Genomic DNA, 16,703 nt, shown 5'->3' with positions numbered 1-16,703 from the left:
CCCAGCTGGCATAGGCAGGGTCGGTAAATGGCACCTAAGGTCGGTAGACTGTCAGGGGCCGCCTCCCCAGCGCAGCCCGCGATTCCCGAGAACCGACGCCCGCCGGCCGTCCTCCCACCCCGCGAGCCCTACTTCGCCGCGGGCTGACTGCCGCCCGCCGGTCCCTCCACGTACCTCTCCTTCGCGCGGCCCAAAGCGCGGGTTGTAAATGAAGAAGCTCAGCAGCGCCGGCGGGAACTGCTTCTCTTGGGCCGCCCAGGACCCGGACCCGGCTCCCGCCGTCGCTGCCGCCATCCCGGCCTGGCTCCCGCCTCGGGAACCTCCCTCGGCTGGCCCAGACAGCGAGGAGACAGCACTTCCGCCTCGCTCGCAGCCGCCCCGGACGCAGACACCGCCGGCCCGGAAGAAGAACCCGTAGCACAGTGTCCACTTCGGGCACGTCCGGGTGGATTTGTTCCCGTCTGTTTCTTGGGCTGTGGTGTTCGTTACACGCGGGCGTCTAGGTGAAGGCGAAGTGTTTTATTGTTGGCTCCTTGGTTTCTGTCGTAGCTCGGGCAGTGAATTCCAAGAAGAATGAAAAAGGCATAGTTTTTTGTTTGTTTGTTTGTTTGTTTTTTCCAGAAGGCAATATGATGGTGCAAACGAAGCTTATGGATGAAACCCGTTAGGGGCTGACATGTATTCAGCCTGGCGATTAGGCCATTTACCTCATCTGTTAAAGAAGTGAGATCTATACCAGGGAGCTCCTGGGATTCTCCTGCCTTTGCCTCGTGTGGATTGTGACACAGTTGGGATGGCTCCCTATGTCGATTACTCGGAGTTCAAACCCTTGTAGGAGATCATTTGACCCAACTTGACAAGACTCTGGTTTAGTTTGCCATGTCTGTCAGACAGATTAAATTTAGAAACACAGCCACTCTCTTATCCATGAGGTGTTGGACTTTGGATATGAAACTGATCTGACTACCTATCCTAGCTCAGTGTGGAATTTTGGTCTTATCATCTACCCTCTCTCTGATCTCTATCTCTACTTTGAAAAATAAACTGTTTCCGCCTGGGAATTTCACTTTAAGAATGAAACGGTACTATAAATATATATAAAGTGCCAACACTGAATCATTATTCAACAAGTGTTGGCTATCATTCTTTCCTCTCAACTTTCTTAACTAGCTTGCTCTAGTACATGAGATTCTTCCATTAAAAATAAATGTTTTGAGGCCGGCAGGTCCTGGTGGTTAGAGTGTTGTACTCCCACATGGCAAATCTTAGTTCAAGCCCCAGACCTGGTGGCTTGCTTTCTCACTTTCTTTTTCTCACAAGACTCTGGTTTAGTTTGCCATGTCTGTCAGACAGATTAAATTTAGAAACACAGCCACTCTCTTATCCATGAGGTGTTGGACTTTGGATATGAAACTGATCTGACTACCTATCCTAGCTCAGTGTGGAATTTTGGTCTTATCATCTACCCTCTCTCTGATCTCTATCTCTACTTTGAAAAATAAACTGTTTCCGCCTGGGAATTTCACTTTAAGAATGAAACGGTACTATAAATATATATAAAGTGCCAACACTGAATCATTATTCAACAAGTGTTGGCTATCATTCTTTCCTCTCAACTTTCTTAACTAGCTTGCTCTAGTACATGAGATTCTTCCATTAAAAATAAATGTTTTGAGGCCGGCAGGTCCTGGTGGTTAGAGTGTTGTACTCCCACATGGCAAATCTTAGTTCAAGCCCCAGACCTGGTGGCTTGCTTTCTCACTTTCTTTTTCTCTCTGTCTCTGGTCAAATTTAAAAAAATAAATTAATAACAGCAGATAAAATTAAATAATTCTTTAAACATATGTGTGTGTGTTTAATACTAGGTGCTCATGTTCAAGATCCTGAGGAGCTGTAGAGATGGGGAAAAGAGATCATGGTGTGATGAGACTTTGCTGGGCATGCTCTTCTCTCTCTCTCTCTTGAATAAAATAAACTTAGAAAAAAAGAAACATGTTTTTGCATTAAAGCAATACATATATACATCCCCATACATTTTAGTTTCCAAAAAAATACTTTTATGGAGATGAAAAATAAACACAAAGCCATGGTTAAATTAGGGCCCATGTGGTAAACTGAGGCCTAAGAGTACTTCCCTCTGGTCTTTTCAAAGAGTTACCCACCAACCCCATCTCTCTTGGGGACTCTAAAGCACCCATACAGTAAGCTCTGGGACTCTAAGTAACATAGTTTAAAAACTAGGTTAAACAATTCCACCCTCTGTCTTAGAGCAAATGCTTCTGTAAGAGTAATAGGACGAGCCCAGGGCTTAGGTTGGAAACCTACTAATGAGTTCTGGTTTCACCATTTACCAGATGTATGAACTTTGACCAATTACCTTACCCCTTTTAACCACAATTTCATCCTCTATAAAATAAAATTAATGTTAATAATTTTCTTCAAAAGTGTATTGCAAATATTACATTAAATGGTACAAACAAGAGCCCTTTGTAAAGTATAAAGTACTGTATAAGTGTGTGAGATTAACGTTTTATACTATCAGTTGTGATTTAACCCAGGTCATCTCTATTTCCTTGTATGCCTTAGCTCTCCCTCCATACAATTAGCTGTAGAGAGATAATATAAATACAAAAGAAAACATGCAGAAATTGAAGAAAATGCTCTTTAGTTTCCAAATTAAAGGAAATAAGAAAGCTTAGAAGTCAATTCACCCACTTCCGCTAGCAGGATCCTAGGCTATGCATGGATATGGAAATGGTAGTGATAATAGACATTCCAGTAGGTTTGGAGACCTCAGAGTAAAGAGGGTGTGTGTCTTGTTTTCCTGAGGATCTGGGGGAAGTGGCAAGCCTTGTAGAGTGCCCCTCTGTGTCAAGTATAATGCACCAACAGTAGAGTAGCCTTGGCTACAGGAGTTCCAGGCAGTAAGCCCCTCCTTGGCACAGGAAGCAGCCAAATGTTTTATTTGTACACAGAAGAGATTGAGAGAAAGCCAGATCAGACTAGAAAGGCCTCCAGGTCAGGAAAGGAAGGAGGTAACTGTGGCCATTCAAAACTGTGAGACTAAGGACCAGCAGTTGGCGTAATGGCTATGTTGCTGGACTCCCACGTAGTTGAACACAGTTTGAGTCCTGGACCTGGTGGCTTAAACTCACACCAGGAGCGTGTATGTGTGCCCAAGATCCTAAGAGGAGAATTGAGGATAAGGGATTGCAACATGGCCATCTCCCCTCAGGAGTGATTTCTCGCTTCTGTCTCTCTGTCTCTCTCTGTCTTTGTGGCGAGTGCACGCACCCTATGGCAAAAGTTCTCAAAAAAAAAAAAAAAAACTGGGGGACAAGAGAGGAAGAAGGGGGGACCACTTCCGCTAGCAGGATCCTAGGCTATGCATGGATATGGAAATGGTAGTGATAATAGACATTCCAGTAGGTTTGGAGACCTCAGAGTAAAGAGGGTGTGTGTCTTGTTTTCCTGAGGATCTGGGGGAAGTGGCAAGCCTTGTAGAGTGCCCCTCTGTGTCAAGTATAATGCACCAACAGTAGAGTAGCCTTGGCTACAGGAGTTCCAGGCAGTAAGCCCCTCCTTGGCACAGGAAGCAGCCAAATGTTTTATTTGTACACAGAAGAGATTGAGAGAAAGCCAGATCAGACTAGAAAGGCCTCCAGGTCAGGAAAGGAAGGAGGTAACTGTGGCCATTCAAAACTGTGAGACTAAGGACCAGCAGTTGGCGTAATGGCTATGTTGCTGGACTCCCACGTAGTTGAACACAGTTTGAGTCCTGGACCTGGTGGCTTAAACTCACACCAGGAGCGTGTATGTGTGCCCAAGATCCTAAGAGGAGAATTGAGGATAAGGGATTGCAACATGGCCATCTCCCCTCAGGAGTGATTTCTCGCTTCTGTCTCTCTGTCTCTCTCTGTCTTTGTGGCGAGTGCACGCACCCTATGGCAAAAGTTCTCAAAAAAAAAAAAAAAAAAAAAGACTGTGTGACTAGAGAGGAATGAGAGTGACTCAGTGGTCACTGTACAAATTAAGAGTACTCATACTCCCTTCCCACTCAGGCCCTTGGGATGTGAGCTTTCTTCCCCTATCCTCAAGAAAGAAGGGAGAAGGGGGGCATAATTGCCTGAAGAAATCCCGAATTTTGATTATGTTGCCCAGCACAATGGAGGTTCAAATGAAGTTTGATTATAGAAGTGAAAGAACTTTTGTATAAGGAATCCATGAACTAAAAAATTCTAAGAGCAGGACCGGCAGGTGATGTAGTGGTTAAGGCACTGAACTCCCACATGGCAGACCAGTGTTTGAGTCCCAAACCTGGAGGCTTGCTTTCTCACTTTACCTTTCTCTTTCTCTCTGGTCAAATTAAATAATAATAAAAAATCTTTTTTTTTTTATCTCTGGTCAAATTAAATAATAATAAAAAATATTTTTTTTTAAATTCCAAGGGGGAAGAGATGAAGAATTGATGTGTTTTTGTGGTGGAAAGGGAGCACAATTCCAAGTAGAAAGTCAAAAGTTCCAGAGCAGGTGGTTTTGGAAAAGCTATCACATATTTCTGTCTTGTTTCTATCAAGAAAAATGCTGTTCTTGATGATAGGATTCTACTGAAGTCATCTTCTTGTTCCCATTGTCTAGCATAGTACCTGCTTCAAAGGACACATGGATGAGTTAATTAAGAAGGCAAGAGGCAGGGAAGGCAGAGAAATGAGTACCACAGATGGACTTTCCTTCTTCGGAGTTCCAGCTATTGCCTGTCTTGCAGATGGAGGTCAGGCCGCAGGCTGCTCTGGCATTCTGGTGAGTTCTCTACTCAGCTCTGTACTGAGCTCCAAGAGGAAGCTGCTCAGTAGAGTTCTGGATGTGATATACATCTCTAAGACCATCTACACAAAGGACCACTTCATTTCATTCTGTAGACAGAAATAATAGACCAATGAGTTCAAGTAACCAATCTTTTCTTGTTGGTTGAGAACTCAGAGACTTTGAGTCATTCATAGGTGAGCTTCATCATGAGAATATATCTCTCTCCTCCAGTTAAAGTTATCCTTAATTAGGGCCAGCAGGTGGCATGTGGGTTAAGGGCTCTGGACTCCTACATGGCCAACTGAGGTTCAAGTCTCAGACCTGGCAGCTTTCCCTCTCTCTCTCTTTTTCTCACTCTGTCTCTCTCTGGTCAAATTAAAAGAAAGAAAGAAAGAAAGAAAGAAAGAAAGAAAGAAAGAAAGAAAGAAAGAAAGAAAGAAAGAAAGAAAAATTAAAAATTCTCTAAAAAAATTATCTTTATTCTCCATCTCCTCTTGTGATGACCTGTAAAGGATCTTCAAAAATATGGGATTCTTTTTTTTTTAATTCTCTATTTATTTATTTATTTATTTTTAATTTGACCAAAGAGAGACAGAGTAAGAAAGAGGAAAAGTGAGAAAGCAAGCTGCCGGAGCTGGAACTCAAACCATGGCCGGCCATGTGGGAGTCCAGTGCCTTTAACCATTACCCCACCTGCTGGCCCCCAAAAGTGTGTGATTCTTGTTATTCAAAAGTAAAATAATGGATGCAAATTCTATAAATCAGGTTTCAAAAGGACTGGCAGAAACACTAGAAAAAAATGTGTACACCTATGTATAATATATACAATAATGCAGTTTTAGATGTTAATTACAGGTATTATGCAATTATGTGATCATGTAATCTATGTAGAAAAGTACAGATAGTAGGCATTTGTGAGAGCGAACTGAACAGCTTTCTTCTTTGATGCTGAAACTAGTCTGCAGAGCAGGAAGACAGGAAGAGGAGAGAAACAGAAACTCAAGGAAATTGAAGACAAATTGGGACCGATGAAGCCAGACGGCAACCCATTTTGGTTTCTCATTGCCTCCAACTCTGCTAACCAGAAAAAGCTGATGTCCTTTGTCATAGACAGAAACACATAGCTGGAGTTGAGGAACCAAAGGAGGGCCCCACACCAAGAAAGAAGGATAGCAGCTGAGATCCCACCCCACACCAACCTCCCAAGGGTAAAATACTATGGCTGCTGCTTCATACCACTGTCCAAATGTCAGGAAAATGGTCTTATGGCCTACCGTAAACAATTAATATATTACAACGCCACCAGACAAAAAAAAATCCAAGATGAGATTATGAGGCAACAGGTATAGGTATTCACGATGCTTGCTCTGTATTTTCATCAGTGGGTTTTTTTGTTTTTGTTTTTGTTTTTGTTTTTGTTTTTGTTTTTGTTTTTGTTTTTCAATACCAGAGAGCACATGCATTTTCATGAGAAATAGAGAGAGAAAGAGAGAGAGAGAGAGAGAAAGGCACCCTTCAATGGGGCCAGTCAGGCTGTAATCCTTTTTCTCCAGTTCTCTATTCCCTCAATATCCTGGGCCTGGGCATATGGTACTTTTCAAGTTGCAAGGGCTGAGACTCGAACCCTGGTTGGCCATGAACTATGGAGCTGGCCCATCATCTGTATGTTTGAACTCCTTCATGATTTAAAAATAAGTTAAGCTATGACTCCATTACATTCATTGTTAAACTCTTAGGAAAACAATGTTAAGATCTGTCCCCCTACCAAAAATATAATTTACCAAAAAAGCTGACTTTTAGAAACCAGTGAGAGGGGCCAGCAGGTGGCATGGTGGTTAAGGGCACTGGACTCCTATATGGCCAACCGTGGTTTGAGTCCTGGACCTGGTGACTTAACTTTCTCACTTTCCCTCCCTCTCTCTCTTGCTTGCTCTCTTGCTCTGTCCCCACCCCGTGGTCAAATTAAAATAATGAGTTAATAAAGTTAAATGAAATAATTCTTTAAAAAAAAATAAACCAGTGAGAACATAATATAAATGAATAGTCTTTCCAGTGAATAAATTAACAGACCAGGTGGAAACTATCCTGGTGATTCCAATTTCATCTGTCTTCTTAAGTGTTTGCAAAGTAATACCATACCTTAACATTAGCAGAAGTGATATAAGATAGGTTTTTGCTTGAAACTGGATTCCTGAGTACTCATTACACAAAACTAAACAGCAGTTGTTACACAGAATTAACTGTGTCGCTTATAAACTCAACAAACGGGACGAATGTTTCTCACTTTCACTGTGCGGCTACACTTTGTTTATGAACTGGGAAGAATGACCTAAAAAAATATTACAAATACTTCACAATGTGCCAGTACAGTATCTTGATATTAGATAATGGTTGAATTATTTTAATATTTCTTATTAATCTCAACAATTAAGCACATTCACAAAACTAGCTTTGAGATCACATTTCATTAAATTATAAACCACTGAACTAAAAGCCAAAATTATAATTAGGTGAAAATAGTCCAAATTGAAACCACTGTTGTGGTCCTATTTTATAAGCAATTAGGAAAAATAACAGGATGCCCGTTTTTTCAGCTGTGAAAACTATGTCGCAATCTAAGCCTTCATTTAAAACTCAAAATACATCATTCCACTTGCTGAACACATGCTCTTGAGGTAGGTTGGTGGTCATCTGCACATTAGATAAAAATAGAGAAGGCGAGCATGCAAGAAATTTATAGGCTTGTCAATCCCTTTTTTGAATAGTTATAATTTTCTTTAGAATTTTTCCAGTTTTGATTTGATACTGAGCATGTTCTATTTAAAAATTTTCCTGACTATGTAAAAATACAAATGAGTCCAAAGAAATGGACTCAAACTTTAAGGAACAGAATGGTCTGCAGGGCTTTCACTAAGCTGAGTGTGTGCCATATCACTGGCATAAATGTTTTTAAAAACCAGAAGGTATTGCCATGTCGGCTTAGTGACAGTAATTGATTGGGTAAACGCTAAAGCTCAGCTCTTCATTTTCTCTGGTTCCTATGCTCCACTTGTTTTTTAAAGAATTATTTATTTAATTTAATTTGTTATTATTGTTATTTTTAAAAATTTGACCAGGGAGAGACAGAGAGAGAGAGCAAAAGGGAAAGTGAGAAACCATGCTGCCAAGTCCGGGACATGAACTGTAGTCAGCCATGTGGGAGTCCAGCACCCTTAACAGCCATGCCACCTGCTGGCCCCTATGCTCCACTTTTTAAAGAGACTCCAGTCCTATTTCATTATTTTGTAAACTTCTCAGCTGAAGATAACTGCTGTTAATGTTTTGCTATACAAGCACTTTTTAAAAAATTTATGTAGCTTTATTTATTATTATTATTATTATTATTTTCACATGAGTTTTGCCAGAGAAAGACAGAGAGAGAAAGAGAGAGAGAGAGAGAAGCCGCCAGGTCTGGGACTGGAACCGTGGTCGGCCATGTGGGAATTCCAGCACCTTAACCACCACACCACTTGCTGGCCCTTTTTAAAAGGTTTGTGAAAAATGCATATTACTAAAAAATTGTGCATAAATTTAAAAAATCTTGCAACAAAATAAAATAATTCTTTAATTCTGTTTTCCACGAATTTTTTGAAATTCCCATACATATCCTTTTGATCTTTTATTCTATGACATACATATTAAATAGGACTCATCTTTTAAAATTTTTCTTTTTTTTTTACATTCAAACACTCTATAGCTTTACAACATTGAAAATGAATTTTCCTAGCATAAATATCTTGTATGTTAGCCCTGTCAAATAAATTACCATGCACATTGTCATCAAAATAGGACCCATCTGAAAGTGAATTACTGTGTTCAAAATTCATGTAAAGTGTCTGACATTAAGGTAATTTTTGAAAATCCTTTTGTTCTCAAATTATACTTACCATCAAAGATTTGGAAATGCTAATGTTTCTCAAAATTTAAACTTAGAAAAATAACAAAAGTTAAAAAGTGCCAATTAACAAATTTGCTCAGATGCCCAAAGCATTGAGGATGGAATTACTCACCAAGAACACACCTACCATCTAAACAACGTAATTAAAATTGGTACAAGTAAAGACAAGATTATCGTATTTCATTTAAAGCATACAACCTGGCATTTTGGGGTGTTAAATACCGACATGACTCCTTTTGATTGCTACTTATTGTCTATTTCCAGAGACTCTGAGATGAAGTTGCTAAGATCAGGTGGAAAAAAAAAAAAAAAGTAGTGTATTTGAATGGACAAACATAATTTGTTCATTAAAACAGGAGAAGGAGCAAAATTCATGAAACCAACCGTAACTCTACTGATGGAAAGTCTGTGGCAAACTTTCATATGTATCTAAGCCTTTCCCCCAAGACAGAATGTTAGCAAGGTCAATGACACAGTGCCCCGGTGCTCGACACGATGCCCCTAGCCATTACTCTGATTCTGTTGCCCTCTAGATTGACAAAAAAGAGAGAGAAATTCATCATTTTATCCTAGATTAGCCTGTGTTGTCTTTGCTGTCCTAATAGTGATAGACAGCTTGGTCAGTTAAAAGCTTGTACCTGTTATTTTAAACGCATTACCATCTACATTGTTTCTCTGAGGCTTATAGTGTCCAGAAGACCCACGCGACAAGTGAAACAGGATCATTTTGAGTTAGTGTCCCATTTTTAGAAACTGTTCTAGGGACAAAGAATCCTTAACTGGATGGGCTGATGGAGACAAATGAAAATAAGAGATCAGAATACCAGTGTATGGTGTGGCAGTGAAGGCAAAATGAAGATTGCTTTAAGAATTAGGGCTCTGGGGTCTTGTTGCTGTCTGCATTTTGAGGTATTCACAAATGCATCTGGAAGACATTTTCACACACCCAGGGAAGCTAGTGGTGGAAAGGAATTAGTCTGATTCCTGCCAGGAATGTGGCACAGTTCGGTGGCTAGAGAATGGGAGTACAGATGTGTGCAAGGAGAGGGGACAAAAGAGACTGCCACAAAATTAGAAAGTTTCATTCTTTGACCCCCCCCCCAAAGAATCCTTTGTTTTAGAGCTGTGTTTCTCAATCTTGAGTCGTTGAAAACTACCTTTATGGTTTTTGTTCATCCAGATACCATATCTAATACCACTTGATGTTCTTCAAATTGATACACTTTCAAAAACCCAAAACTTCTTCAGCCTCTTGCTAAGCAAAGATACTGAAACCACACATGCATGCTAGTTTTATTTTTTTCAAATGCACATTAACATAAATACTTGGCTGTCAACATTTTACATGTTGACCCTTGTCCCTATAAAGGTATCCTGAGGCTCCCTTCATACTTTGAAAAACTGCCTCTAACATAACTCTCTAGAAAATAGAGGTCCAAAAGTCACTGAGTTATCTAGTATGCAGGAAGCAATCTGGGAGAGCCCCAGGGCATTGTGAGTTTAGGTGTTTGGGTAAAAAGTGTGAGCGTTTAAACAAGCTCCCAGGAGAATACCTCAATTACTCCCCAGAGTCCTCAATTCTCAGGGTCAGCCAGAGAATAGATGTAGTGTGCCACCTGGAAGCCAGCCTAATGAGAATTTCCTGGCTTGAGACTGCCCAACCCTAATGACAACCCTGTAACAGGACCCCGAGGCTAGCCTCAAATGTTAAGGCGATTCTAGGTGTAATAGGCCCAGGCGAATCTAGGTGTAATAGGCCCAGGCGTATCACATAAGAGCCAGGAAAACAGTGACTGAGAAGTGGAAAGGGTACGCCAGGAGGTTGGGCGAGAGCAGGCAAGTCTAATAGCTTGTTTTTTCTAAGGGGAGAAAAGATTTGAAAACGGTCTGTTTGTGCTAAAATAGAACAGCAGGGCTCCTTAGCATTACAGCCCACTGCAGCCCCACACTTAGTTCTGTCTTGTACTGTTTGCTCTCACTTCAATCTCTTATGGCAATCTGACACCCAATAGCAGAAAACACATCTGTAAGAATGATTTTATGCTGGATAAAATATCTTCATATTAATTTCAGCGTCAAGACATTTGCTAGGAAAAAATCCTAGCATGACAATGCCACATGACTTTTAAAGCCTGGTTTCTCTGATTGCTCATGCACAACAGCTTGCTCAGCTCTTGATGGGAGCAGACATCCTTCAAAAAGTCCTTGGTCCCCAGCTCACTTTCATCCCTCTACCTTGCTGAGAAAGAAACACACCCACACATCAGTAGATGATGAGAAACGTGTCTTTATTGGGTGATTTTAAAAGGCATTGCTTGCAGAAGGCCCTACAGAGGTCATCAGGACATACCCACCACTAAGCAGTCATGAAGTCTTAGTACCTCACTAAGACAACAAGCAAGCTGCAGAAGCTTTTCAGGCAGAATTAATAAATCAGTTAAAGGTAGGATGTGGGGTTTCCCATTCCCAGGGCTTTCAAGACTTTCCAGCTGGTTGTCCCTTCCTTTCTTTTCTCCATAGTCTGGGGCTTTAAGAATGAACCATTTCTTGGAATTCTAAAACAGAAGACATGAGGACAGGGTCAGTGGAGATGGCTCAGTACTTTATGGACATGCTGTGACCAGTGAGAATTCTGAAGAGGGAAATACAGCGAATGGTCAGAGGATGGGCAGAGACTCTCCCTACCCCACCCCTGTGGAGGGCACAAAAGGAAGAAAGATGTGAGTCAATGACTCCAGGTCAAGGGAACTTATGGTTTCTTTCTCTTCAGAGAATCTTACTCAACAAAGATCTTCAGCTTTGCAATAAAACCCCTTGTGTTAGAACTTGCCAACCCAGTCATTTCTCTCTGGTGAGGAACAAATTCAGTATCATGACCTGTCACAATCTGTGAACATTTAACTTTTCTCCAGTCTACTTATTTATTTATTTTTAGGTTTTTGCTATAGGGCATGTATGCTCACCAGACAGAGACAGTGAGAGATCATCTCTCAGGGGATAAGGCCATGCCACAATCCCTTCTCCTCCATTCTCTTAGGATTTTGAGCACAAACACTCACAGACCAGGCATGATTGTTAAGCCCCTGGGTCTGGGACTTGAACTGTAGTCAATCATGTGGGAGTCCAGTGCTTAAATGCTACACCACCTACTGGCCCCTTCTCCAGTCAATTTAAGAAAGAATGAGGGGACCAGCAGATGGCATAATGGTTATGTTGCTGGACTCCCACATAGTTGCCCATGGTTGGAGTCCCCGACCCAGAGGTTTAAAAGTCATGCCAGGTGCGTGTGCTTGGGTGCCCAAGACCTGGGGAGGAGAATGGAGGAGAAGGGATTGCAGTGTGGCCATTCCCTTGGGGGGGGTGATTTCTTGTTTCCTGTCTTTTTATCTCTGTCTCTCTAACAAGTGCGTGCACTGTATAGCAAAAAAAAAAAAACAAAACAAACAAACAAACAAAAAAAAACCTCTCTTAAAAACGAAAAGGAAATTGCATTCCTAAATGCATTCCTTCTGCATTAAATAGGGTGGGACTTTGAATTAACTTTCCTCAATTGGTGCCAACCCTACCTCTCCCCACCCAAAAGTTTATATTATTGAAAGAAGGATGATAGCATATACTTTTTTATTGACGGAAGACACATGCTCTTGAGGTGGGGAGAGAAGGCATTGCTCCCCCATGGGGCGTGGTCACACTGCATCCCCTGTTCTATTTCTCCATCCCACAGGGATTTGGGGCATGCATACACATGTGCCCAGTGTATATATTTTTCTTTTTCTTTTCTTTTAGAGGTTTTTGCCTTAGGGTGTGTGTAGTCACCAGAGAGAGAAAGAGACAGAGAAAGTGAGAGGGAAAGTGAGAAATCACACCCTGGAGGGATGGCCACACCACAGTTCTTTCTCCTCCATTGTCTTCCTGGGATCGTGAGCATGCATGCATATGTGCCTGGCATGAGTCTCAGGCCACCAGGTCCACAACTTAAACGGTGGTCAGCCATGTGGGAGTGGAGTGATGCTACCACTATGTCATCTGCTGGCCCCCTCTGTGTTTTTCAACCTGCTGGAGCCTGGATTCGAATTTTAGTCAGCCATATGGGATCTGACTTCCTTCACCACTGTGCTATGGGGCCAACCCAGGAGAAGAAGAATGATGTGTGGCTACTACAGACTGAAATAAAAGCTGGGGACTTGCTTTACATTCATTTAACTTTGTCTATTTGAAAATCTTTTGCGGTTATGTTTAAATCAATCAATCCTCCCTTGCCTAAACTGTTTCTCTGAGCTATCTATAGAAGCTATAGAAGCTGCATTAACTCCCATGTAGTAAGGGATGGTGGTGTAATTTTGAGCAGGTTTTAAAAATAAGGATCTAAGGTGGCATTTTAAAATTTTCAAATTAGCACCACCAGAAGGACCTCCATATGCTCTCCTGAGTTGGCAAGCACAAAGTAGCTAAAGAGCATGTAAGCTGCATGACAAAATCAAGTGAAAATAATTCTACAGCTGTGCTATTATGCTAAAATTTGAATTTAGGGCTCTGCACATAGACGACTTCATACATGGTGACTGACTTATTTTTTCTCTGTCTAACCATGTCCACTTGCTGGGCTAATCCAATAAAATACACTCGTTTAAACTCTTGAGAGCAGGAGGTTTTCCTATGCAAGCCAATAGATTCTTAGTATGAGACACACTGGAGAATGCCAATCCTTCCCTTGTTCAGAGGGGCTCAAATCCCACTGGCGAAAATTCCTTGCATGATTTTCAAGGTACAATAGAGCAGCATGCAAATAATTGACCAGACAGCTAGCTAGTGTCCTAGTCTGATGAAGGACGTTTCCCAGTTCAGAGACAATAACCAGTGGGGCCCACTTTATGGTATATCTCAGGCATCATGCCAGAGTCTTTCATGCAACATTTGCATCCTCACTTTAGTACTATTTCATAGATGAGAAGACAGGCACAGCAAGGTTAAAGCGGGGGTGGGGGGAGGACTTAAACCCACATCTCTCCGATCTCATGACCCAAGCTCCCATGGATGCTGCCTAAGTTGAAGGGTTATGTGCTATGTACAAATACGGTCTTACCATCAGCCCCAATTTTTCCATCTCCATCATTATCTGCAGCAGCCATCAAAGACTTGGTTTCTGACTCAGTCAGTTCTCTAGCACCACTCTCAAACTTCTGGAGGAAAAACCTACATGATAAGAAAGATGGGAGTTTTCTAAAAGCCCATACATCTCTGTGTTCGCCCTTCCTCTCCTTCCTCCCTCCTCTTTGCTTTTTCTTTCTTTTCTTCTCCCTCTCTCTCTCTCTTTTTCTTTCTACCTATCCTTCCCTCTCTCCCTCCTTCTTTCCTTCCTTTCTTTGTGCAAAGCATCTGTATCCAGCAGTTATAATAATCAAACAAGGGGGCCAGACTGTAGCATGGTGGTTAAGGTAATGGGATCCCACATGGCTGACTGCACAGTTCTAGTCCTGGACCCAGTGACTTGAAAAACACACCAGGGGGTTGGGATGTGGCGTGGTGTTTAAGGTGCTGGACTTCCACATGGTTTACCATGGTTTGAGTCTTGGATCTGCTGGCTTGCTTTCTCATTTTCTTTTTCTCTCTCTCTGGTCAGATTAAAAAATAACAATAACAAATAAAATTAAATAAATAATTAAGAAGAAAGAAAAATATGCCAGGCATATGTGCATGCATGCCTCAAATCCTAAGCAGAGAATGCCCAAAATCCTGAGAGGGGACTAGAGGAGAAGGGACTGAAGCATGGCCATCCCCCCAATGGGTGATTTCTCACTTTTCTTCTCTCTCTCTGCCTCTCTGTGGTGAGTGCATGTACCCTATAGGAGAATAATTTTAAAAAAGGATTTAATAATTAGTCAAGGTTTTAACAAGCAAAGATTTCCTTTGTTATAGAAATCAATGATGAATATTTTATTTTTAAGCAGTTTTAAAGAGTTTCATTAAGTCTATCTGTCAAAGAAAATCTCTTAAACTAACCATCTTTGCACCTACAGTCCTTAGTGCCCCTGTTTAGAGATTTGCATGATTAGGTGTGTGACCAACTCATTCATGTTCTTTTTTTTAAAAGAATGATTTATTTTATTTTATTTATCATTATCACTATTTTTTGATTTGCTATAGGACATGTGTACATACCAGAGAGAGAGAGAGAGGGAAAGTGAAAAAGCAAGCCACAAAGTCCGGGGCTTGCATAGTCCAATTGCTATAGTCCAGCACCTAAACCACCATGCCACTTGCTGTCCCCTTTTTAAAAATTGCCAGAGAATGTGTGCACTCACCAGAGAGTCAGAGAGGGAGAGGGAAAGGGAGAGAAGAAAGCACTCCCCAATGGAGAGTGCTCATTCTGCAATCTCTTTTCCTCCATTTCTCCATCCTGCTGGGACTTCAAGCATGCATGCACACACACCTGGTGTGTTTTTCATGCTTCTGGATTGAAATTTGAACTGCATTCAGCCATGTGGGATTCAGCCCCCTTAAACACAAGGCTGGTCTCATTTTTTGCTTTAATGAAGCTCTGCCAGCAACAAGGCTGGTCATTGAAGAAATACTGAGCAAACTGGACTCCCCTGCACCCCAGCCCCACCCAGCAATATCAGGGTGCCAGACAAACTCAGGACAAAGCTTACTTTTTTTTTTTTTTTTTGAGAGGTTTTTGCTATAGGACGCCTGCACTCACCAGACAGACAGAGAGAGACAGAGAGACAGAAAGTGAGAAATCAACCCCCGGGGGGTGGCCACACCGCAATCCCTTCTCCATTCTCCTCTCGAGATCTTGGGCATGCGCGCACATGCACCCCACGTGAGTTTAAGCCAATGGGTCCAGGACTCAAACCGTGGTCGGCTACATGGGAGTCTAGCGACATAGCCATTACGCTAACTGCTGGTCCCAAGGACAAAGCTTACTTAAGCTCTTCTTCATCCAGGTATCCACTCTGGTCATTGTCTATGAACCGGAAAACATCCTTCACCTGACTGGCTGACATCTTGGAGAGGCCTGATGTCTGGAAGAATTTTTGGGGTTCAAAAGTATCTGGGTCTGAAAAAAACAGAGAACAGATTATTCTCATGCTTATTGGATCACAGTTCTGTATTTAGGCCAACGAACTAAACATGAAGGTTATTAAAAATACTTTCATCATACCCCTGAGCTACAGGAATGCTTGACTGGACCACAGTTTTGGGATAGCCAGGACTGCGTGGTTCTGTGACATCATCTTCTGCTCCTCTTCCCCAGCTTTCTCTCTCTTGATTGATCCATTTTATCCATTTCCCCCTCTTCCCCCTCCTCTCCTCTGTGCCTCCCTTTTCCCCATGCCCTCCTCACAGTCTGTGTCTTGAAGTCTCCAGTATCACTGGTCAAATTGGTGGGAAAAAAATACAATAACTAGGTTCAAATAGGCTAACTGGTTTCCATTGATTCTTTTCTCCCCCTAGTTCTAGTAAGTTTCATCTTACAGAAACATAATGACAGGCTCACATCCCATATCCATGTAATTTAAAAAATTAATTAATTATTAATTATATTTCTTCCATGGGGGGTGGTGCAGACAGACAAAGAGACAGACACTTCCAACAGGATTTCATGCCACAATCCACCACAGCCTCAGTCAGCCCTGAGCATAGGCATGCACACGCACACCTGTTGTGTTCCAGGAGGATGCAAGATATAAACTCAGAACCTTCCGCATGTGGGTCCAGCTGTGCAACCACTGCACCACCACCAGGACCCCTATAATTTTAGTTGTCTAACTAATAGCTGTTTTTTTTTTTTCTGAATTCATACAATTTCCAGCAAAGTTTACATTTTGACTTTTGATGCCTCACTGGAGGTGCAATTATGTGAAGAAAACCCACCCTCGCCTCACTGTCCCCTTTACCTGCATGCCTGCAGGGCCGCTGCAATGTCATCAGCACTAAGCACATCCGTGATGCTCAT

General features: G+C 41.8%; 2 protein-coding genes across 3 annotated transcripts in view; both read right to left on the bottom strand.

Moving 5' to 3' along the window:
- CCZ1 (CCZ1 vacuolar protein trafficking and biogenesis associated) overlaps positions 1–385 on the bottom strand; it is a 31,561-nt gene extending 31,176 nt beyond the window's left edge. For both annotated transcript variants that reach the window (XM_006150181.3, XM_014588480.2), the window contains exon 1: positions 175–385. In XM_006150181.3, coding sequence (XP_006150243.1) covers positions 175–294 — 120 coding nt within the window. In that variant the 5' untranslated portion in view covers positions 295–385. The remainder of the gene's footprint in view (positions 1–174) is intronic.
- Positions 386–11,272: 10,887 nt separating this feature from the next.
- On the bottom strand, positions 11,273–16,703 carry OCM (oncomodulin). Its single transcript, XM_006150180.2, has 5 exons — positions 16,645–16,703; positions 16,495–16,496; positions 15,671–15,803; positions 13,827–13,936; positions 11,273–11,298 (listed from the first exon to the last, which is right to left on the bottom strand). The coding sequence occupies exons 1-5, from the start codon at positions 16,701–16,703 to the stop codon at positions 11,273–11,275; spliced, it is 330 nt and encodes a 109-aa protein (XP_006150242.1).

This window comes from Tupaia chinensis, unplaced genomic scaffold (genome assembly GCF_000334495.1).
Source record: "Tupaia chinensis unplaced genomic scaffold, TupChi_1.0 Scaffold000279_1, whole genome shotgun sequence".
NCBI classification, from domain to species: domain Eukaryota; kingdom Metazoa; phylum Chordata; class Mammalia; order Scandentia; family Tupaiidae; genus Tupaia; species Tupaia belangeri.
The sequence above is the reverse complement of the archived record's forward strand: the minus strand, read 5'-3'. Positions and strand labels throughout refer to the sequence as shown.